A 23903-nucleotide genomic window follows, 5' to 3' on the forward strand; every position below is an offset into this window, starting at 1 on the left:
CACGACAAGCCCCACCAATACAGTACATAAATATGGCAGTATGGGAAGGCCACTTCATCAGCATTTTGAACAAAAAGAAAGAAACAGATCTACCTAACCACAGAACGGAAGATGGCAATAAAACAAACCTAATCGAATGGAAACCATTTACAGCAGAAGAAGTCCGAAAGACAATAAATAGAACAAAGAACAAGAAAACTGCAGGCCCAGACAAGATCTATAATGAGCATATAAAATCATCCATAGAGTCACTGCTCCCTATATGGACGAAGCTATTCAATAAATGCGTAGAGACCGGAACAATACCAGAACAATGGAGGAACTCCAGAATTAAGGTTATATTCAAAGGCAAAGGAGACCCAGAAGATCCCAACAACTATAGAGGCATTGCACTAGAAAACGCTGCCTTTAAAATTCTCACAGCATTAATAACGGAACGAGTAAAGAAACCCATTGAAAAGATCCTCCCTGAAACTCAATTCGGATTCAGAAACAATAGATCGACACTAATGGCAGTAGAACTATTATTAGGCAACATAAAAGAAGCACTTGAAAAGAAAGAAAAATTCTATTCCGTCTTTATCGACTTCACAAAGGCTTTTGACCAACTGGACAGAGGACTAATCATATCCAAACTTGAAAACCTATTAGGAAGAGAAAACGTATGGAGAAGAGTAATCAAAGAAATATTACAATACAACGCTATAAGGGTATCGGACGGCCTTTCCACTTCTCACGTAATTAGGCAAACAAACGGTGTGCTACAAGGAGACCCCATGAGTCCACTACTATTCATCCTAGCAACCGAGGAAATATTGAGGATAACGCAAGACAGAGAAGACATTCACATTTTTGCGTATGCAGACGACATAGTAGTAAGCTCCACAAATCTGCACAAACTACAGAGTACCATAGATACAATTGTAAAATGGTGCCAGAACAACAACTTCTACATTAACAACACAAAAACGGAAATGGTGGTCTTTAGAAATGGAGGTAAGATACCTCACGGAACAGAAATCACTATCTCCAACTGCAAACTCAAAATAGTCAACGATTTCAAGTATTTAGGGGTCACACTACAACCTAGCGGCAAATGCTTTACAAAACACATAACAGAAAGAGCTGCGCAAGCTATCCTAGCAATAAATAACATCAAGCATATACAAGCACTTAGCTTGGAAACAGCAATGAAACTATTCGAGGCAAAGATTATTCCTATCCTAACATATGGCATTGAAATTATATGGCCTGACCTCACCAGGAAGAACCTAGCTACCTTGGAAAAAGTTAAAGCATGCTTCCTGAAAAGAGCTTTGGGTGTATCCAAATCAACAAGATCCCTCCTAACATATGTACTAGCTAGAGAATCATTTCTGCTAGAGGATTTGAAAACAACCTTCGTGCTCCCATATACTATAGCAGCAGATCAAGAATTACAAAGTTTAAGGGACCGCCGCCTAGAAATTTGGCCAGAATTCTACAGCACGGGTGCGATGATCGATAGGACCTGGACTTCAGCAAACTTCGAGATGAGACATGTACTAACGAGACTGTCAGTGCACGGCTTCCATCATCACCTCTGCAAAAACAAGGTGTACCACAATCCGATGAAGACTTGTATATGCCAACTGTGTGAAAAGACGTGTGATCGTTACCACATCGAACTGTGTACAAAGCGAACAAAAAGCATAAGTGAATACGCAAAACTACGTATTAATAAAAATAATATTTAAATTATTTCTGTTGCAGTACTATACACATTTGTGTGCACTTCCAATATACATAAATCAGGTCAAGACAAGACTAGTTCCAATGTTGGTATTAGTCGTGTTCGTTTGTTCATTGACGGCGGGAATTATACAAATATCTGTGGAGAACCAGTGCGGAATTGTCGACTTCGTGTGTTGTGAGGTTTATTAGTGCAGCGTAGCTCGATAGTAGAATTATGAGTTCAGCAGGCCATATTTTATTTTCAGACGTGCTGAAACTGTACGTTAAATCGCCAGATGAACGTGAAAGAGTTGTACGGATAAATGTAGAGCTACTATCAGGTTCAAGTCCTGTGGGGGAGAAAGTTTGTAGCCTGTTTATTTTATTCTTACTACTGCATTAAATTGCACTGTTGTTTATTATGAATCTGTCGATTTTATTTGTAGTTTTACCTTTTATCTGTTGTTTGTATTATGCTAATGGGTATAATATCGTTTTGTTTAATCTAGTCTGTGTGTGTAAAAGTGACGGATGAGGAAGATCCGTTCTTTTTTTATGGCATAACGGTGAACCATGATGAATTCCAGTCCCTCAAATCCCATCAGAATTTACTTATAGAATTCAACAAGTTTCCTGAGCAGCTTGTTCATTTACTGAAGCAGTGTTGCACTAAAGTTGATAGTCCAAAGTAAGTACAGTGATTAATAGGAACAATTAGTAATATTTTATTAGTGTTAAGAAACACACTCTAATAGCTGTTGGTTGTGTGATGTAGACACTATCAAGATGTACACAAAGAAGAAATAATTAAATTACTTTTAAACTAGTTTAGGCTGTTGGGAGTATAAGTTCAGGATCTGCCGGTATATGTTTCATGCCTGTGGGCCGTGCAACTGAGTGACATCGTGGGTGAATATATTAAGGGGTTGATATTTGCATTAATGGCGGGTAATTTGAAGGGAGGTATAGCGACAGCTAGGTGAAGAAACTGAAGGGATGATATCTTTGGCTGTTTTATATTGTGCATTACGGTACCAATATAGTACAGATCAGGCTTGGCAAACCAAGGGGCCCCCCCAGACCACCTTTCCTGAACCGAATTCCAATTGCTTTGCCGCTGTCCTGCATACTTAACACTTTCACTAGCAGCTGTATGGGCAGCATGCCACTGCTGGGGCTAAGCCATTTATAAAAGAGCCACCTACTTGACTGCCAAGTTCTACATTAGTGCATGTTAAGGAAATCATTATTGAAAAAGATATTTACAACAGACGTAATTTTTTAGTAATAAGAATGATTCCAAAAAGAAAAAAAAAATGTGGTAGGCCTATTTTGGACAACAACGATTAGTAAATGGTCACATTTCACAGATTGACATAGTCTTAATTTCATTAGTTAAAAGAATTATAAGTAAGAATGCTTCTAGGCATGGGTTGGTAGGAAAGATATCTCCTTTCTTCTAATTAAGTATCATTTCAAATAATTTAATTGCATGATTTTTTTCATTCATAAATATCCACTCCTGCTTTTTAAATGCTACCATTCTCTGTTAACTGAAATATAATTGAAATAATGTGCACAAGTTATTCATTTATTAAGCCCACTGTATTTATTGACATATCTAATCCTTTCACTTGTTCAGTTAAAGGAGAAACATTGTAAACTTTGAAGCAGGAATTAAGATACATAAAAAGAAAAGATTGACTGTCAGACAATTTACTATGGTGTGGGTAATAAACCCAAATATTGCAATTTTTTTATAGGCATTCCTAAATGATATTAGTTATATTTGTTAAGGTGTAAGGGAAGAGTTAAGTAATGAAAATACTGCATGCTTGCAATTTTACGAGAGATATACAACATTCAATAGTGCACCAAATGGGACATTGATTTGTGAAATTTGCCAGGAATAAATGTTAGATTGATTGAATTTAGAATATTAAGAGATATGAATTCAGGTGAATTAGAAAAATATTTATAAAAAACAATAGATTGCAGAAATTACTTCTGGTATATTGTTTAGATACTCCTAACTACTTTCGTCTCGTCGCCATAAGACCTATCTGTGTCGGTGCGGCGTAAAGCAACTAGAAAAAAAAACTGCTTTCGTCCATAATTTTGTAGTCACATTTTGGCTCATGTGAGGGTTTTCATGATATCTTCTTGACGCTTCTTTTTATACATGACTTGGTGATCACTGCCCATTCACGGAGAATCCTCGTGTGCAGAAATTCAAGTGCCATTTTCGCATTCTTGCCAGACATTAAGTTGTGGTATTCAGAGGCCATCCAGTCTTTCAAAGTGGCCAAGATGGTCCTTGAATGACTTGTGTATGGAAATACCCCCAGGCTGTAATTTGGTCTGTCCGATAGGTATTGTGAGGTGAATTGTTCTTTTGATCTTACGGTTGTCATACAAGTGTCTGATTAGCTGACCTTGAAAATTACTGAGAACCAACTTCCCTCTGTGAGAGAGTTCTGAGGCGCTGATTCCACACTACTTGAATCCAGTCTTCGTTTAGTGAGTTGATGTATACATACCAACATGTGATTAAATTTCCTGATCTTTGTTCAATACTTAGTTTATGGTGTGACAGTTTGAATGGTTCATACTCCACTGGTTTTCAGGGGTCAGTATCTGGAAAGTCTCCAAAGATTGGGAAGGAAGTGCTTAGTACAGAATGTGAAATGTATAACGGTTCAGTTGCAGGTCATGAAATTGTATAAGAGAAGGTAAAGAAACGCATTGTTTCGAGTAAAGGCTTCACAGCCAGCAGGGGATGGACTACTCAACCTACAAAGAGAATAACTTCACTGGAGCAGTTTGCGAAAGGCTATGCAAGTAAAGAACTGGATTTCCAAAGGTTCAATATACATATCCAGCAAGGCCATCAATTTAAACCACACAGATCAGAAAACTTAATCAAATGCTGGTTACTTTCAGTGTGGACATGTTAACTTGTTAAATGAAGACTGAGTTCAAGAGGCATCAGATCAGTACCTCGGAGCTCTTTCACGCAGGCAAGTCGTGCATGTTCGATATTTTTTTCTTTTGATTTTACTAGTACTGAATTCAGTGGCAAAACTACTTGGAGTCATTTCAGGCAATGCCTACTCTAAGAAATATGATTAAACATAAATATCGTAACAAATTTATCTGCTGTTGTGTTAAATCAACAATCATCTCCATGATGCTACATGATGACAGCGGATGATTTGCTTCGCTGATCGCCTGCTCTGGCGACAGCAAACCAGTTTTTCTGACAGGGAGGCAGGACGTAACTTGACTCACCTGGGCTTTTCGTTTTGTTTGCATTCCGTCAGCTTGTGAATTGGGAATGGGATGGCGGGGGGAATTTAGTTTACCGTCCACGCTCCACTATTCGCAAGGGGAAACTACAGAAAACCATCTTAACGGCTGCCGACGGTGGAATTCGAACCCACCATCCCCCAAATGCAAGCGCATAGCTACGCGATACACTCGCTATTTGAGTGTGCAGAAACTCCCAGCATGAAGGTGACAATTAAGTACCGTATTGTTGATTATGTGTTATTCTTTTGAATTAGTAGGCAGTCAGTACATTATTGACATGTTTATGACAATTCAGACATGGAAAATTTCCATGTTTCCCAAGAGAAGACACACAATGTCAAGAAGCCTATTTTGTTTCACGATTTTGTTACGTTGAACGGCTCGAATTCTCGCACCTTCAGATAAAGAATGTTCTATCCTCCCGCACCCAAGTAAACGGAATCTCTCTTCATTCTGAATGTGTTCATTTGAATTTTGATGCTTTTCTATAAGATTTTTTTTTTGTCGGAATTACTCCATTTAAAGCCCATCCATTTTCATCACCAAGCAAAACACACGTATAACAAAAAAATTCTCGCTTTTGGAACAGGCTGTTAATCACAAATATCATGTATACCAAAAAAAATTGAAATGTTCTCGCTGCTTCACTGTCTAAATACTTAATATCTAAATTAGGCATACATCTTTTTTAAATATATATCTTTTTTTTTGCAAGTTGCTTTACGTCGCACTAACACAGATAGGTCTTATGGCGACGCATCTTTTATTTTTGGCTCCACACTTCTCTTCGTAAGTCCAAGATGAGAATGATTTACATTTTAAGGAATTCAAAAGACTCATTAAGGGGCCTCCTTCACTCATTATTTATATATATAATTTAATAGCACACAATTTGTGTATATAAAGCGATTACATGTCATTTAAACCTAAGTCAATTATAGGCCTATTTCTCTTAGAGCATTCCACGACATGGTAACGAGAACAAGTCAAATTACACAGTGTACACACACAACTCTCATCCGGTTCATGAAAGATCCTGGTTTTGCAGAGTTTGTAGTGGGATCCATGAATTGCCATAGAATTGATAAAATGTCGGAGGTCGTGGTTTGTATTGGTCCATGTTCTGTTTGTCATTGCTTCAATCGTATAGAATTCGGGAGAAATATCATTCCTCAACGCGAGTTTCAACCAGATAATGTTAGTCTTGTTTTACACAACTAACAGAAACTCAGAATTTTAATTGGTTATTAAATAACCAACAAAACCATGTCGTGAAATAAATAGTGAGATAAATGTAGGTGACATTACATTCAAAAAGCTCAAAATTTTAACATAAGAAGTTCTGGACATCTTAATTATGCGAATGGAAATATGGTTTGGGGATTTTGAAAGAATCTAGATCAAGTCATCAGCTAGTCCGGTAATGGTTTCATCTCCATTTGCTGTTGCTAGATACCCTGGTCTTGCATCATCCAACACCCATCTTGTAGTGATGGGACATTCGATGTATTTTACTGAATCAATTCATTTGATTCCGTTCACGTTACTGAATCGATACAGTGATCCGATTCACGGCACATTAGTCACCGCTCCTACTGCATCTCCACGAACCTACTACGCTGGCGTAGCAGGGGGAGAGGTGATACTCCCACGTGGCGCTTCCCAGGTGGCAGATAGGGGGTCCTAACCGGTTTGCCGGCGGACTTGAGGGAAATAAAATACCTCTCGCGGACCAAACACACACACCCTGTGGGTGGGGGGCGCATACGATGAATACACCTACAGTATCTCCTGCCTGTCGTAAGAGGCGACTAAAAGGGGCGACCAAGGGATGATTGTCTAGGAACCATGAAACTACTTGTGATTAGTACCACCACGCAGAGAACACCATGGGTCGCTTTTACTTGCGCGTAGTACCACTATATTAGGTACCAAATAGGTTTGTGATTAGTAGCATACAGGAGCACCGTGCGGTCGGATTTTGCAGTACCTGTGATTAGTACCACCATAGGAGCGGGACCATGGGATGATAGCTACCATGGTTCTGCCTTGCCTATGATTAGTACCACTATATGAGGAACACCATGGGATAGTGCAGGTCCCTGTGGTTAGTATTCTTATGTGATGAAAACCATAGGTTTGCGTTGCCTGTAAATGGCGCCGCAAAGTGAGAAAAACCATAGGTCTCTATTATATGTCGAATTTCATAACCTGTGAGTAGTACCATAATGTGTGGAATACCGCAAGTCTCTGCTACTTTTGATTAGTACCGCAACATGACAAGTACCATGGTTTTACTTTCCTAGCGATAAGTACCGTTATGAGGGACCGATAACTTGGATTTTGGACCTCCTTTAGACTACAAGCATCATCGATTCAGTGTTATGTTATAGCAGGAGTCCCTTGGTCAGTAATCCTGTTGTTTTACGTCAGTTTGTGTGAATGTAAGGCATTGCGGGTCGCATCCACTGATTATTTTAAATTCATGTCCATCCATTCATTCTTCATCCTCACGTTTTGAATTCTGGTCAGTGGAGGCTTTTGGACTTTTAATTTATCATTCCATTTCGTCTCGTTTCGTATCATTAGGGGCCGATGACCTCGATGTTAGGCCCCTTTAAACAACAAGCATCATCATCATCCACCCTACTGCATCTGTGTAGTATGTGCTGGTAAGACACCAGCAACAGCATTCAGTGCTCACAGCTGCCATCTGATCTTCATACTATGAACTCCTTTGTTAGAAAAAAAAATGCTAGTCACTCTAATACATCAAAGGTTTCCGGCGACGCAGGGTGGGAAAGGTTAGGATTATTAAGGTAGCAGCCATGGCCTGAATTAAGGTACAGTCCCAGCATTTCCTGGTCTGAAAATGGGTAAACTACAGAAAACCATCTTAACGGCTGCCGACGGTGGGATTCGAACCCACCATCCCCCGAATGCAAGCGCATAGCTACGCGATACTAACCGCACGACAACTTGCTCAGTCATTTTTGAAAATATGTAATTTCTTTAAGCTGAGGATTTTTTTAAATATATGGTTCATGTTTGTGGGTTACTGTAGTCACGTCCTAGTTCGTGAACCATGTGCAACGGCTGAGTGGCCTAGTAAGTGGTCCTGAGAGTCGGGATACCAGTTGCTATGGAATGGGAGTGGGCATCTCGGACATATTCTGAGTCGTGGCCCTCCTTGTGCTCAGGCGGCTAGGACTATACAATTCACCGGTGGTCCATAACCCGTTAGAGGAGAGATCCTCACATGGACTATGTGCAAGTAGGGCAGCATCCTGCTTCATGAATTTACCGAGCTCAGAACACTTTAAGCAAGCCTCGGTCCTATGGGAGTAATGGAGTCCCACTCCCATTTGACAGGCGAGGGACTCCTTGGAAACAACTTGGCGAACGAAATGGAATTCGATGGGGAGCTATCAATATTAATGGGACTTATGGAAGAAAGAAGGTAGAACTGGCTGAGTCAGCAAAGAGGATGCATCTGGATGTGCTAGGAGTAAGTGATATTCGGGTAAGGGGAGATAAGGAGGAAGAGATAGGAGATTATAAAGTGTACTTGACGGGTGTTAGAAAGGGAAGGGCAGTGTCTGGGGTAGGGCTCTTTATCAGGAATACCATTGCACGCAACATAGTTTCGGTTAGGCACGTAAATGAGCGAATGATGTGGGTAGATTTGTCAGTGGGAGGAATTAGGACAAGGATTGTGTCTGTGTATTCACCATGTGAGGGTGCAGATGAGGATGAAGTTGACAAGTTTTATGAAGCATTGAGTGACATTGTGGTCAGGGTCAACAGCAAGGATAGAATAGTGCTAATGGGCGATTTCAATGCGAGAGTTGGGAATAGAACTGAAGGATACGAAAGGGTGATTGGTAAATGTGGGGAAGATATGGAAGCTAATGGGAATGGGAAGCGTTTGTGGACTTCTGTGCTAGTATGGGTTTAGCTGTTACGAATACATTCTTCAAGCATAAGGCTATTCACCGCTACACACGGGAGGCTAGGGGTACCAGATCCATAATACACTATATCTTAACAGACTTTGAATTCAGGAAATCTTTTAGGAATGTACGAGTTTTTCGGGGATTTTTCGATGATACAGACCACTATCTGATCTGTAGTGAACTAAGTATCTCTAGGCCTAGGGTAGAGAAAGTGAAATCTGTCTGCAAACGAATAAGGCTAGGAAATCTCCAGGACGAGGAAATTAGACAGAAGTACATGGATATGATTAGTGAGAAGTTTCGAACAGTAGACAGTAAGCAGGTTCAGGATATAGAAAGTGAATGGGTGGCATACAGGGATGCTGTAGTAGAAACAGCAAGGGAATGCCTAGGAACAACTGTGTGTAAAGATGGGAAAAGGCGAACATCTTGGTGGAATGATGAAGTGAGAGCAGCCTGTAAACGTAAAAAGAAGGCTTATCAGAAATGGCTCCAAACAAGGGCCGAGGCAGACAGGGATTTGTACGTAGATGAAAGAAACAGAGCGAAACAAATAGTTGTTGAATCCAAAAAGAAGTCATGGGAAGATTTTGGTAATAACCTGGAAAGGCTAGGTCAAGCAGCAGGGAAACCTTTCTGGACAGTAATAAAGAATCTTAGGAAGGGAGGGAAAAAGGAAATGAACAGTGTTTTGAGTAATTCAGGTGAACTCATAATAGATCCCAGGGAATCACTGGAGAGGTGGAGGGAATATTTTGAACATCTTCTCAATGTAAAAGGAAATCATCATGGTGGTGTTGCAAACAGCCAAGCTCATGGGGAGGACGAAAATGATGTTGGTGAAATTATGCTTGAGGAAGTGGAAAGGATAGTAAATAAACTCCATTGTCATAAGGCAGCAGGAAGATGAAATTGGACCTGAAATGGTGAAGTATAGTGGGAAGGCAGGGATGAAATGGCTTCATAGAGTTGTAAAATTAGCGTGGAGTGTTGGTAAGGTACCTTCAGATTGGACAAAAGCAGTAATTGCACCTATCTATAAGCAAGGGAACAGGAAGGATTGCAATAACTATCGAGGTATCTCATTGATTAGTATACCAGGCAAAGTATTCACTGGCATCTTGGAAGGGAGGGTGCGATCAGTCGTTGAGAGGAAGTTGGATGAAAACCAGTGTGGTTTCAGACCACAGAGAGGCTGTCAGGATCAGATTTTCAGTATGCGCCAGGTAATTGAAAAATGCTATGAGAGGAATAGGCAGTTGTTTGTTTCGTAGATCTAGAGAAAGCATATGACAGGGTACCGAGGGAAAATATGTTCGCTATACTGGGGGACTATGGAATTAAAGGTAGATTATTAAAATCAATCAAAGGCATTTATGTTGACAATTGTGCTTCAGTGAGAATTGATGGTAGAATGAGTTCTTGGTTCAGGGTACTTACAGGAGTTAGACAAGGCTGTAATCTTTCACCTTTGCTGTTTGTAGTTTGCATGGATCATCTGCTGAAAGGTATAAAATGGCAGTTAGGGATTCAGTTAGGTGGAAATGTAGTAAATAGTTTGGCCTATGCTGACGACTTGGTCTTAATGGCAGACTGCCGAAAGCCTGCAGTCTAACATCTTAGAACTTGAAAATAGGTGCAATGAGTATGGTATGAAAATTAGCCTCTCGAAGACTAAATTTATGTCAGTAGGTAAGAAATTCAACAGAATTGAATGTCAGATTGGTGATACAAAGCTAGAACAGGTCGATAATTTCAAGTATTTAGGTTGTGTTTTTTCCCAGGATGGTAATATAGTAAGCGAGATTGAATCAAGGTGTAGTAAAGCTAATGTAGTGAGCTCGCAGTTGCGATCAGCAGTATTCTGTAAGAAGGAAGTCAGCTCCCAGACGAAACTATATTTACATCGGTCTGTTTTCAGACCAACTTTGCTTTACGGGAGCGAAAGCTGGGTGGACTCAGGATATCTTATTCATAAGTTAGAAGTAACAGACATGAAAGTAGCAAGAATGATTGCTGGTACAAATAGGTGGGAACAATGGCTGGATGGTACTCGGAATGAGGAGATAAAGGCTAATTTAGGAATGAACTCGATGGATGAAACTGTACGCATATACCGGCTTCGGTGGTGGGGTCATGTGTGGCGAATGGAGGAGGATAGGTTACCTAGGAGAATAATGGACTCTGTTATGGAGGGTAAGAGAAGTAGAGGGAGACCAAGACGACGATGGTTAGACTCGGTTTCTAACGATTTAAAGATAAGAGGTATAGAACTAAATGAGGCCACAACACTAGTTGCAAATCGAGGATTGTGGCGACATTTAGTAAATTCTCAGAGGCTTGCAGACTGAACGCTGAAAGGCATAACAGTCTATAATGTATGTATGTATGTTTTGTATAGGCTACCCGAGATGTACATTAGCCCGCTGGTTTTCTGATTCAACATACTGTTGGTTAAGTTATTGCGTCAGTCGGCTCACTTACTGTCCACATATGATTGAAGTCTTGTGCAGCGATGTGACATATGAACTGAGAGAATACTGAGCCGTTTCTTCCCAATATAAAACGGGTACTTTTGAGTGGTCATGAGCATGACTCATAGTCATAGGGCAGGCTAGAGTTGAGTTTAATTGTCAAATGTCAACTAAGTTATAATATTAAGATTCATTAAACTAATAAATAGTATAACCTAATAGCCTACCTACTTACTAGCTACTTTAGAATTATGTTTTGACTACCTTTTTAGCACTGCAAATAAATCCATCTATTATTTAAACCTCCCTGTAAGAAGAGGACAGTGAATGCAAATGGGTATTATTTTCAAATGAGCTGAGCTTGAGAGTCCATTATAGCATACGATTCATTCAGTATACCATGGCTCACTCTATGTCTTGCTGCAGCAGAAGCTCGGCTCTCTGCCATTGTCCAGTGAGCCGATAAGGAGCCGTGTGTATCTTGTGTCTCACTGAGCCGTGCTCGTTCACGATTCTTTCGGTGTGCCATGGCTCACTGTATGTCTCGCTGCAGCGGAAGTTCGGCTCTCCGCCAGTGTCCAGTGAGTGCGCCACTCAGCACTGTCCGCTGGGAGTAAGCTGAATCGTGTGCCGTGAGCTCGCCGTTCCTGTGATAATCGATTCATTCGGACACTTGAATGAATTGATACACTGCTTCGAATCGTGCATTCAGTAGTCAACACTACCATCTTTCAACTGCTGGCATCACCACTACACTGTTTGCATTGACATTACTCCTGGATCATACAGTTGCCCCCACGCAGGTTGCACATGAGCATCAACTGGAGGGGCTAGCACCAGACCTCTCTGAAGACCACACATTATGTCACTTGCACTAGCCGGCTGTGGATTTTGGGACCAGGTGTCCCACAAACACATGCATATCAAACAGCAGCCTGCACTTACTCTTCTTTACACGATTGTTATGTCTGTTCTCCTTGCTTGCTGAGCATGCACTATCCATTGGCCTTCCTTTAACACAGCACTGTGCCTGTGCTGTAAAGTTCATGTGTTCCATAACAAATGAAAAAAAGATGCTATGTAAACACAATATATTGACAACCCAGCATTTCTACATATTTTCTGGAAAGAAAATGGTGAAAATTATTTTCAGACTACCCTGTGTAGCCTATATTTAATTTTATGAGAGAATATCATAAACAGTGCAACATTTTCCATACCACCCATGTCAGCAGCTATGGCCATTGGCTGAAATTAATAAAATTGTTGTCACTCCCATAATAGAACACAGCTCCATGGCACCTGTTCAAATGATGTAGTGCAAGCCGGTGTGACACTTTATTATGCACCCCTGTTGCTAAGACACATCCTGTCAATAGCTAGTACCATGACTGGTAATTGTGTAAGCGACTAAAGCCACTAGCAAACCAAAAAAACAAGTTGCAAGAGTCTGTAGCATACTGTAGCTGTCCTACCTAGGTGTGTATTATACAGGATTATTCACCTAGGATGTTACATTGAAATAATGTCTAAACCATTAAAGATATTGGTATTCTTTTTTCATATTCGTAAATGATACCCAGGGCCTTGTAAAATAATGTGCTATGTATTCTTATGGGGTTATTAATAACTGAGATATTGATACTAACTCCATATTTTTAAATAGAACGGCACAAATTCATACAGCTGGCCTAAAAGTTCAACTGCGTACAAGTTTAAATATGTAAGTATTTTCAAAATCGGACATTTATTTTTGAGATATCAATAAGAACAGCACACACAGTTTTTCATGCCGCATCAGACAGTGTGGAGTCAGACAAGGATATATTGACGTACAAGCAGTTTCTTGGGTGTGATTCCAGCCACAGAATGGATACCAGGCATGTAAGCATATCGTACACTCGTGATGGGTTTGCAAAGTGTGTATGACAGGCGAAAAACCAGATAAACTGGCAAGAAAAGGGTCAGAAACACCTTTTATGGGCCCAGAACCAATATTTGCGATCTCTTGTAGACAAGCCCGCCTCTACATAGGTAAATGAGTACAAAAAAAACAAATGGGAAAACTGGAAAAATGCTCCAGGATGCAGGCTTGCGAAAGAACTAATAACAAGCCCAAACAAGAAGCGTACTAAGGAACTGCTGGAACTCAGCAGAGAAAATATAAGATGGGTAGTAGGACTAGTGACTGGACACTGCCATCTTAAAAAGCACCCATATAGAATTGGAGTAAAAAGAGACAATGTATGTAGGAAATGTAACGATGCAGAAGAATCTGTTGAACACATACTCTTTGAATGTGACGCTGGAAAGAATTAGAATCTCCACACTGGGATTACCTGGTGAAGAGAGAAGAAACATCCAAGAAGACCCAATAAGGAGGACCTGCAGCTTTTTGAAGTCATGCTCGCGATTGGCGCGGTCGAGCGTAAGGGGGGGTGGGGCGATGGGTGACGAGCTCGGCCAGTAGCAACTTGGCATGGCGGACACTATAACCATTACAATATGCATACTCTGGCGCTGTGTAGATTCATGCTCTCAGTTGGAGGTTAGCTATCATTGTGAATACATCGTTGTCAGTTGTATAGGATAACAAATTTAATAGTGGAAAAGAAAGATTGACGTCACACGCATACACTGTTGACTTGCGCTCTCAGTTAGCTGTCGTGAATAAAATTTATTAAGCACATAATATTTGCCTTTTATTTCTGATAAGTAAGTCTACGAAACCCTCAAAACCCTGTGGCTGTTACAGTAGTAACAGCCTGCAGCTATTTGTTCGTTTGTGGGTTGTCTAACGAGGGTTGTTGAGGTTTTATTTTTCAATTTATGAAATATTTTATCAACAAAAAGTCTGTTATAGCCATTGACATGAGCAATATAATAGATGTTGTCAATTTCCTTTTTGAAATTAGTAGTAGAAAGAGGGATGCTTAGAGCTCTGTAAATTAAACTGTAAAAAGCAGCTTTGTTCTGATTGCGCACTTATTGAGAATCTTGTCTTATTATGTTACAAGTTTGTGTAGGTTTCGTATATATTGAAACGGGAAAGCCCTGTCAGCCTTTGCCGTCCATGTATTTCTAGTGGAAAACGTGCTAACACCCGTCTGTGAAGATTGGAAATGAGTGCCGAGCGCACAGGCATCATGTGTACTAGTCAAATGGCACTTGATCAACAGTAGCAGCTGAAAATAGTTATGCAATCTCGAAGACATGACAACATAATAAAATCAGCAGTAATTAAATTATGTAAACTCGATATCATCTATGAAGACGTAATGGAGAGTTCAACTAGGCCTCAGGTGTGACATTTGAAAGCAATTTGACGCGTGTTGAAGTCTGAAATAAGAGGGAAAATGTGTAATTATTGTGTCAAACAATAAAACAAGTGAAGAGAAAAATAAATCAAGCTTACCCCTTGAACTAGTAGAAAGAGTCAACTACCGTTGGCTGCGTGAGGCGATCTGGTGAGTCGCTCTGCTATTGTTTCTTGTATTGTAGCGATGTATTCGTAGAGGCGGAGAGTGAGTCGGGTGGAGAGGGGTAGGCGGTACCTTGAGCATGCCAGTCGTAAGTGGGTGGGATGTAACATGGGGAGTTGGTGCAGAGGTGGTTATTGTAGCAGAGGATGTGCTGTTCGTGGTTTTATAATTAATGATACTCATAAAATGATTATTATTTATATTAAGAGAAGAGAGTAGTTGTGGAATTTTTTCAATTATCAGAATTTTTGTTTCTAGTGTATCGTTTGAATTTTGTTTGCCATTAAAATGTTGATCCAAAAATATGTAAGCATTCTCAAACTCTTTCATAAGTTTACTTTTGTTAACATGTTTTAGGATTTGAAGATCTTTTTCAGTGTTGGTGAAACTATGTCCAGTCTCTTTCATATGATCACTCATTGCGGAATGTTTATTATGTTTAGAAGTGTTGTAATGTTCAAGGTATGTGGTTTGAAAACTACGTCCAGTTTGCCCGATGTACGAAATCTCGCATTTGGCGCATTTAAGTCTATAGATTCCAGAGATTGAAAATTTATTGTAATATGAATTTACGGTGTTGGAGTTGAAAAATACATTTCGATTTGTGTTCCGAGTTCTATAAGCAGTATTGATATCATATTTCTTCGAGTTCGTGACTTGATATAAGACTGTGTTTATATAAGTAAATGCAGCAAATTTTGTTTTCTTAGATTTATCCGGAGTTAAGTTAGTTGCAGTTCTTAGTTTATTCTTATTAATGATTTCATTAATCAAAATTGGTTTATAACCATTAAGTTTGGCCAAATCTTTAATGTAATTTAACTCCTTTTTGCGATTCTCAATTGTCAGCGGAATCTTTAATGCTCTGTCGACAGGACTAAAAAATGTTGCCTGTTTGTGGGATTGTGGGTGCAAGGATTCATTTCTTATAGTAATAGGAGCGGAAGAAGATTTCCTGTAGATTTCGAATATGAATTTATCACTTCCTCTATAAATATTTCAATCCAAAAATTCAAGGACCATTGACTTCATCTTCCTTTGTGAACTTGACATTTCTCTCAAGCTTATTGAGGAATGTTAACACACTATCACTGTCGTTTTTATGTTTATCTGTGATAGCAAATATGTCGTCAACATCTCAACCATAGTAGGAGACCGTTGATATTATTTATTATTCTATTATTTTCCAAATAATGAAGATATTAGCCAGAATGACAGAAATCGGATCGCCCATTACTAAGCCCTTTTGGTGATATATTCTATTGAAAATGAATGAATGAAAACCTACAAACTGTTTTCCAGTCTTTGACCAGGTCAGAGTTGCGATGAATGAACCATATATAGGCATATAGTACATTGGGGTCGCCACTCCCAAAGTGATTTATGAATGACTGATAAATGCTATGAAATGATAATGGAGAGTGTTGCTGGAATGAGAAATGACAGGGAAAACTGGAGTACCCGGAGAAAAACGTGTCCCACCTGTGCTTTGTCCGGCACAAATCTCACATGGAGTCACCGGGATTTGAACCACGGTATCTAGCGGTGAGAGGCTGCCGTCTGAGCCACGGAGGCTATATATTCTTTTATTAATTGTAAAATAGTTGTTGTTGAGGACAAATTCTAATAAATTGATAAATTAATCTATTCCACATTTGCTCAAATTGCTGTATCGAAAGGTTAGTTCTTACAGTATTAATAGTTCTGTTAACAGGAATATTCAAATACATAATTATAAGTAATGTCATAAGAGACCATTATGTGATTATGTTCGAGTTTGAATTTAGATAATTTTTCACAGAAATCAATGTAATTTCTTATGTAGGCTACATTATTAAACTTGAAATGTTTGCTAAGAAAGCAGTGTAGAAATTTAGAACTTTGGAAGTAGGACTGTTCATACTGTTTATAATAGGGCGTATGGGTACGTCTTTTTTATAAATTTTTGGCAGAGCCTTGGCAGTTGGAAGTTTTGCATTCAGTATTATGAATTTCTGAAATTCATGTTCCTGTAATACACTTAAGAAAATGGAATTTGCACCACCATGAAGGCATTGGTTGTTTGTGTTGATTTTCAAGATATGGAACGATGCCATGTAGGTATGTAAACGATCAAAGTTTCAGACCCATTGGATTGTTGCTACAGGTCTCTCCATGTGATTGGTCGCAGAGGAATCAACTCCAGTATACGGACTCTGGTATAGTGTAGTTGACTTGCAGTCTGTGCAGTGAAGTGTTCCCCGTCAAACATGCCTCGACGACAGAGAAGAGCACGCTATCAACAACTGTCGCCGTTTGAGAGGGCTCGGATAATTGGGCTGTGTGAGGCTGGATTATCGCTAAGGACTGTTGCTGCACGTGTTGGCCGACTGGCATCTACAGTACAACTTGTATGGCAGCAGTGGTCAAATGAATGTACCCACACTCATTGACCTGGCACAGGCTCAGCGTGACAGACAACTGTGAGAAAGGATCGCCGCATCATTCGGATGGCCCGGATGGAACCCCATGCAACAGCAGCGCAAATTCGAGCAGCTGTGGCACCCCACGTTACACAACAAACAGTTGGTAATCGCCTGCGTGCAGCTGGCTTACAAGCCCGTGTCCCTGCAGAAGGTGTTCCATTGACCCCACAACAGCGACGTGTAAGGCTGGTCTGGTGTCGAGAAAGATCGACGTGGGTTGACGAATGGCATAGGATCGTCTTTAGTGATGAATCGAGCTTCTGTCTTGCCCACAGTGATCGCCGGAATCGTGTGCGCCGACGTACCGGGGAGAGGGGCTGCCCAGATCTCATTGTCTAGAGGCACACGGGGCCAACACCAAGCATTATGGTCTGGGGAGCTATTGGCTGTAATGTGAAATCACAATTAGTGCTTGTTGAGGGCACTATGACTGCTCGACAGTACGTGGATAGGGTACTCAATCCAGTGGTGGTTCCTATGATGGCGAACATTGCTAATGGGATGTTTCAGCAGGACAATGCCTGGGTTCACACTGCATGCATCTGCAGAGAAGCTCTCCACGACATCATAACCTTAGAATGGCCCGCCAGATCCCCGGACCTCAGTCCTATTGAGCATGTGTGGGACATGATGGGTTGTCAACTGGCCAACCGTCCTCAGCCATCCACAACTCTGGAACAACTGACTCGTGCAGTGCAGCAAGCATGGGCTACAATTCCTCAGGAAGTGATCCAGGGCCTTGTTGACTCCATGTCTTGACGAATTCATCAATGTTTTACAGCTCGTGGTGGGCACATCCTGTATTTATTGTTGCCCAAACTTGCGGTCAGAGAGACCTGAAAGTGTAATCATCGAATCACAACTGAACACTCATCCTGCATGTTCAATTGCAGCAATTTAGCACCACTCCTTCTGGGTGTTGCGATTTCCATTTTCTACAGTGTAGGAAAGGCGAGTTTTTCAGCGAGTTCTTTAAGCTTTGTTGGATTTTAGGAATGGGGTATTTGTTAATAGTAGTATAACTGTTACTAGCAAAGAAGTTTTCAGTTTTCTTAATATAATCATCCTTGTGCATTAAAACTGTAGTGGGACCATTATCAGCTTTAGTGACAATAACATCATTATTTATAATTTTGCTTTTTACATCAAGTATTTGTTTTTTTAAGGTTCAGATTTGAAGTAGTTTTTAACCCAATCACCAGGGAGGGAAGCTTCTTTTTTATCTCATATTTAACATCAATACGAACTTCTGTAGGGAGTTTTAGAATTTTGGATTTAAGTTCAGCAACTGTAGTAATCGGATCGTCTGTTTTATTGGAGTGAGGCCAGTTGAATTTCATACCTTTATTGAGAAGGGACAATTCATTGTCTGAAAAATTAGTGTTAGACAAGTTTACTGTTGCAGGAAAGTTATTTAAGGTAGTAATGGATGCGTTTGTTATTTCATTAAAATTATTCTGTCCATGCTCAATGTTCTTAAGGTGTGTCAGCTTAGTATCTAGCATTGCTTGTTTCTTATTTACTACATTGTATAATTTTTCATTTACAAATTTAAAGTATGACCCCCATTCCAAAGGGGACATACTTATTTCGAGGTGAGTCTTATAAAGCTGTAAATTCGAAAAACGATTTCTTTTTATAAAGTGCTTTTATCTCTTTTTTCAGCCAGAACTCGTTAACTTTCTTTCGGGTTCTGTGCAAATCAGGAGAAGGAATATTTTTTCTTTGTAAATCTTTTAGAAATTTAGGAATTAATCCATGCTTCAAACAATCTTGTTTCAAGAAGCAGATATCTCTTGATATTTTACTGACCTTTACTTTGAGATTAAGAAACCTATTTGGTTTTTTAGCCTGGTTAGCTGCTAAATTACACATGATTCATTTCATGATGCAACCTTATTGAAGTTAGTGTAATAAAAGTTATATACAGTTTTATTTGTAACCACTTATTCAGTACAGTATACTCTTTGCAATTAGGGTATGATCATTACACCATATTAATTATGGGATATGTTTCGCTCTACATAGTGAGCATCATCAGCTATTAATACTCAAATATTAGGTCAGGGCCCTGAGCTAGAATTGAACCTAAGACAGTCTCTTCATATCTAAAGGTAGCCATGTTACAATAAAAGAATGATCATTCATTATAATAAGTTGTAAAATAAAACACAAATATTATTTTCTGAGTAATGTGTTTCCTTTTACATTTTGTATACAATATTCAGCTTTCCTGTCTCCCCACAGTTGATGATACATTTGCTATCATAGATAAACATAAAAACGACAGTGATAGTGTGTTAACATTCCTCAGTAAGCTTGATAGTAATGTTAAGTTCACAAAGGAAGATGAAGTCAATGGTTCCTTGAATTTTTTGGATTGAAATATTTCAAGAGGAAGTGATAAATTTATATTCCAGATGAACAGGAAACCTTCTTCCGCTCCTATTACTATAAGAAATGAATCCCTGCACCCACAATCCCACAAACAGGCAACATTTTTTTAGTCTTGTCTACAGAGCATTAAAGATTCTGCTGAGAATTGAGAATCGCATGAAGGAGTTAAATTACGTTAAATATTTGACCAAACTTAATGGTTATAATCCAATTTTGATTAATAAAATCATTAATAAGATTAAACTAAGAACTACCGGGCGAGTTGGCCGTGCGCGTAGAGGCGCGCGGCTGTGAGCTTGCATCCGGGAGATAGTAGGTTCGAATCTCACTATCGGCAGCCCTGAAGATGGTTTTCCGTGGTTTCCCATTTTCACACCAGGCAAATGCTGGGGCTGTACCTTAATTAAAGCCACGGCCGCTTCCTTCCAACTCCTAGGCCTTTCCTATCCCATCGTCGCCATAAGACCTATCTGTGTCGGTGCGACGTAAAGCCCCTAGCAAAAAAAAAAAAAACTAAGAACTAACTGCAACTAAGTTAACTCCGGATAAATCTAAGAAAACAAAATTTGCTGCCTTTACTTATATAAACCCAGTCACGAACTCGATGAAGAAATATATCAATATTGCTTATAGAACTCGGAACACAAATCAAAATATATTTTTCAACTCCAACACTGTAAATTCATATTACAATAAATTTTCAAACTCCGGAATCTGTCTCTCTGTTAGGTCATCAGCCCAGAGGCTGGTTGGATCCTCAAATAGCACCACCAAAGGCTATGCAGTTATAGGGAAACCGCAAAAACCAATGGCAGAGCCCAAATGAGGCGTACTAGGCAAGATGAGGAGTGAGGTAGTTTGCCATTGCTTTCCTCACTGGGCCAGAATGTGCCACTGCAGCACGACTGACCCTATGAGCAACACCTTTCATAACACTCAGACACTATTTGTGCTCCGAGTGTCATTACTCAGCACCACCCTTACCCCAGCAGCTTCCATATTGTCACAGCCATGGATGAGACTGGGACTTCAGTGGAAGCTATACTTTGCTCTGGCCTGTGCCAAGAGACGGATACAAAAGTACTACATCCATCAAGGAATGGCAATATAGACTTTAATGCGCCCAATGCGAGTTTTCGTACATCGGGCAAACTGGACGCAGTTTTCAAACCAGATACCTTGAACATTACAACGCTTCTAAACATAATACTTATTCCGCAATGAGTAATCATATGAGAGAGACTGGACAAAGTTCACGAACATTGAAAAAGATCTTCAAATCATGAAACACGTTAACAAAAGTAAACTAATGACAGAGTTTGAGAATGGTTATATATTTTTAGATCAACTTTTTAAAGCCAATCAAAATTTAAACGATACACTAGAAACAAAAAGTCTGATAATTAAAAAAATCTGCAACTATTCTCTTCTCTTAATATAAATAATAATCAATTTATGAGTATTTTTAATTTCAAAACCACCATCAGCACATTCTCTGCTACAATAACCATCTCTCGGCCACCTCCCCATGTTACTTCCCCCCCACTTGCGACCGGCATGCTCAGGGTACCACCCACCCCTCTCCACCCGACTCACTCCTTGCCTCTACGAACACATCCCTACAATACTAGAAACTGTGGTAGAGCGACTTGCCAGATCGTCTCACGCAGCAAACGATAATTGACTCTTTCTACTAGTTAAAGGGGTAAGCTTGATTTATTTTTCTCCACACTTGTTTCCTTGTTTGACACAACACTTACACGTTTCTCTTCTTATTTCAGACTTCAACACGTGTCAAAGTGCTTTCCATGTCACACCTTACTCCTAGTTGAAATCCCCATTATATCTTCATAGAAGATATCTAGTTTACATAATATAATTACTGCTGATTTTATTATCTTGTCGTGTCTTCGAGATTGCATAACTATTTTCAGCTGCTACTGTTCATCAAGTGTAATTTGATTAGTTCAACATGGATGTAGATGTGTTTTCTGACACTTGATTTATTATTATTGCATGATAAAGAATTTTTAACAATTATAAGTTAAATTAACCCACACTTAATATGCAGTGTTCTCCGCAGAAATTTTCGGCACACGGGTGGCAAGAATAAGTAACTGGGTGAGAAATACTATGTAAGAAGTAAATATGATAAAATTTCAATTTCCTCCCCTCAGGGCATTGACAGTAATATCAGACAGGTGTACATTAACTGCAAAATGGAACTGTTTTAGTGTTATCAACTGATCACAACCAAGACATGAGTATTTTGAACTTCCAGTGTTCTACTGCTCCTTCATAATCGTGTAACACCGGGACTCACCACTCGTTTGCTGTGGAAAGCCATACGGGTTCGTGACGTCATGCGGAATAGAGTACTCGCATGCGATTCCACACTAATCGAGACACCGCTTACGCATGATATTGTATACGTGATAGTCAAGATAAACATTTAAACTCCGATGTCATTAATGCAATTTTGCTGACAATAATGGAGATTCATCACTTAAATAAAAAGTGTTACAGTATTTAAATTTAGAATACCCAATGACTCAATTATGTATTAATATTATGCGACTTGCACATATCTAGGTTATGTTCGCAGAGCGGTCTGTAAAAACACTAAAATGGTCTTAGGGAGAACACTGATATGCTTGTATATTTTATAACGTTATAACCATTGTAATACATTGGTACTCTTTATGACTGGCTTCTCAACCATGGAATCACTTCTTTGTAATTTATGACGCTGTAAGCTAAACATTTTTAAACCTCTTACACATATTGTAACATTTTTAATATACCTTTGTGTTTTATTTTACAACTTATTGTAAATTTTTGTTTTTTTTTGTTTGCTTTACGTCGTACCGACACAGATAGGTCTTCGGCGACGATGGGATAGGAAAGGCCTAGGAAGTGGAAGGAAGCGGCCGTGGCCTTAATTAAGGTACAGCCCCGGCATTTGCCTGGTGTGAAAATGGGAAACCATGGAAAACCATCTTCAGGGCTGCCGACAGTGGGGCTTGAACCCACTATCTCCCGATTACTGGATACTGAATTTAAGATATTACCAAAATTTATTGGGTTCAACCTATTCAATACAAATAGAATTTACAAAGTTAGGACTTACATCCTATTAAACTAAAATTTGAAGGGACATGTTTCGCCCTTTAAAAGGGCATCATCAGCCTTTTTACACTCATACTCAAAGATAAAAATCAAGATCCTGATTGTCATGGTAAAAAATATAAAATGAGAATATAAGATTAGAGTGAAATTATACAATGTGAGAAATTGTTATGAGTTCTTTAATAATAATTTACAATTAAAACTTCATTTAAAATGTTTGCGAAGAAAAAGTTGAAGTTGGTATGATATTACACTAGTAATTTTAAATGATTTTATAAATTAGACAAACTAGGCCTTAACCACATAATAACAAGAAAGTCTATGGCTGAAGTTGCTGTATCAAAGTTCGAGTGAAATTCGGCTGGAAGCAACTTGATTTACATGTTGAAGAGAAGGTTAATGGAACATAGTAGCCGCTTGAGATGACATTGAAACTTTCTTGTTGAAAAGTCGTAATATTTAACTGTAGTTGGCGCTATGTAGATTATAAAGTTGTATCCAACTAATCCATTAATCTCATTATTTACGCAGTGGGTTCGCAGTCTCCGTAATTTTGTTGAAGGAGTTATAAAGAGTTCATAATTGAATGTTGCCGTATAGATCTTTTTTAACTCGTATACTGATAGTTAAATGGGAACATTCTTACTTGTTGTTGGCTGTAGTTTTGAATATAGATTAACTATTGAAGGATAAATGGTGAAGAATCTGTAATGAAAAGAGAATAAAAGATATGAAGTTTAGAGGAAAAAACGGTTAATTAGGCAAAATGATATATATAATTACTTACATTCTCGATTTTTGCAGTATGAACTGGTTGTCTGTGTGGTCTTGGAACGAGTAAGATTTGAATGTCGTGTGTTGTATCTGTGTGGAACTGAGGGAGGGGGGTGTGATGGAGGAAAGGAAATGGGCGGAGCGTTGAGCTTGTGCGCTATTGGCTGTTGAAGATGTGGAATTGAATCAGAGGGGTGTAAT

At 39.3% G+C, this 23903-nt stretch overlaps 1 protein-coding gene across 1 annotated transcript in view; it reads left to right on the forward strand.

Moving 5' to 3' along the window:
* Nucleotides 1-1922: 1922 nt before the first annotated feature.
* The window catches only part of LOC136863519 (spindle assembly abnormal protein 6 homolog), a 353838-nt gene continuing 331857 nt past the window's right edge, over nt 1923-23903 (forward strand). The window contains exons 1-2 of the mRNA XM_068225981.1: nt 1923-2077; nt 2223-2401. Coding sequence (XP_068082082.1) covers nt 1949-2077; nt 2223-2401 — 308 coding nt within the window. The 5' untranslated portion in view covers nt 1923-1948. The remainder of the gene's footprint in view (nt 2078-2222; nt 2402-23903) is intronic.

Source organism: Anabrus simplex, chromosome 2 (genome assembly GCF_040414725.1).
Source record: "Anabrus simplex isolate iqAnaSimp1 chromosome 2, ASM4041472v1, whole genome shotgun sequence".
In the NCBI taxonomy this organism is placed as follows: Eukaryota; Metazoa; Arthropoda; class Insecta; order Orthoptera; family Tettigoniidae; genus Anabrus; species Anabrus simplex.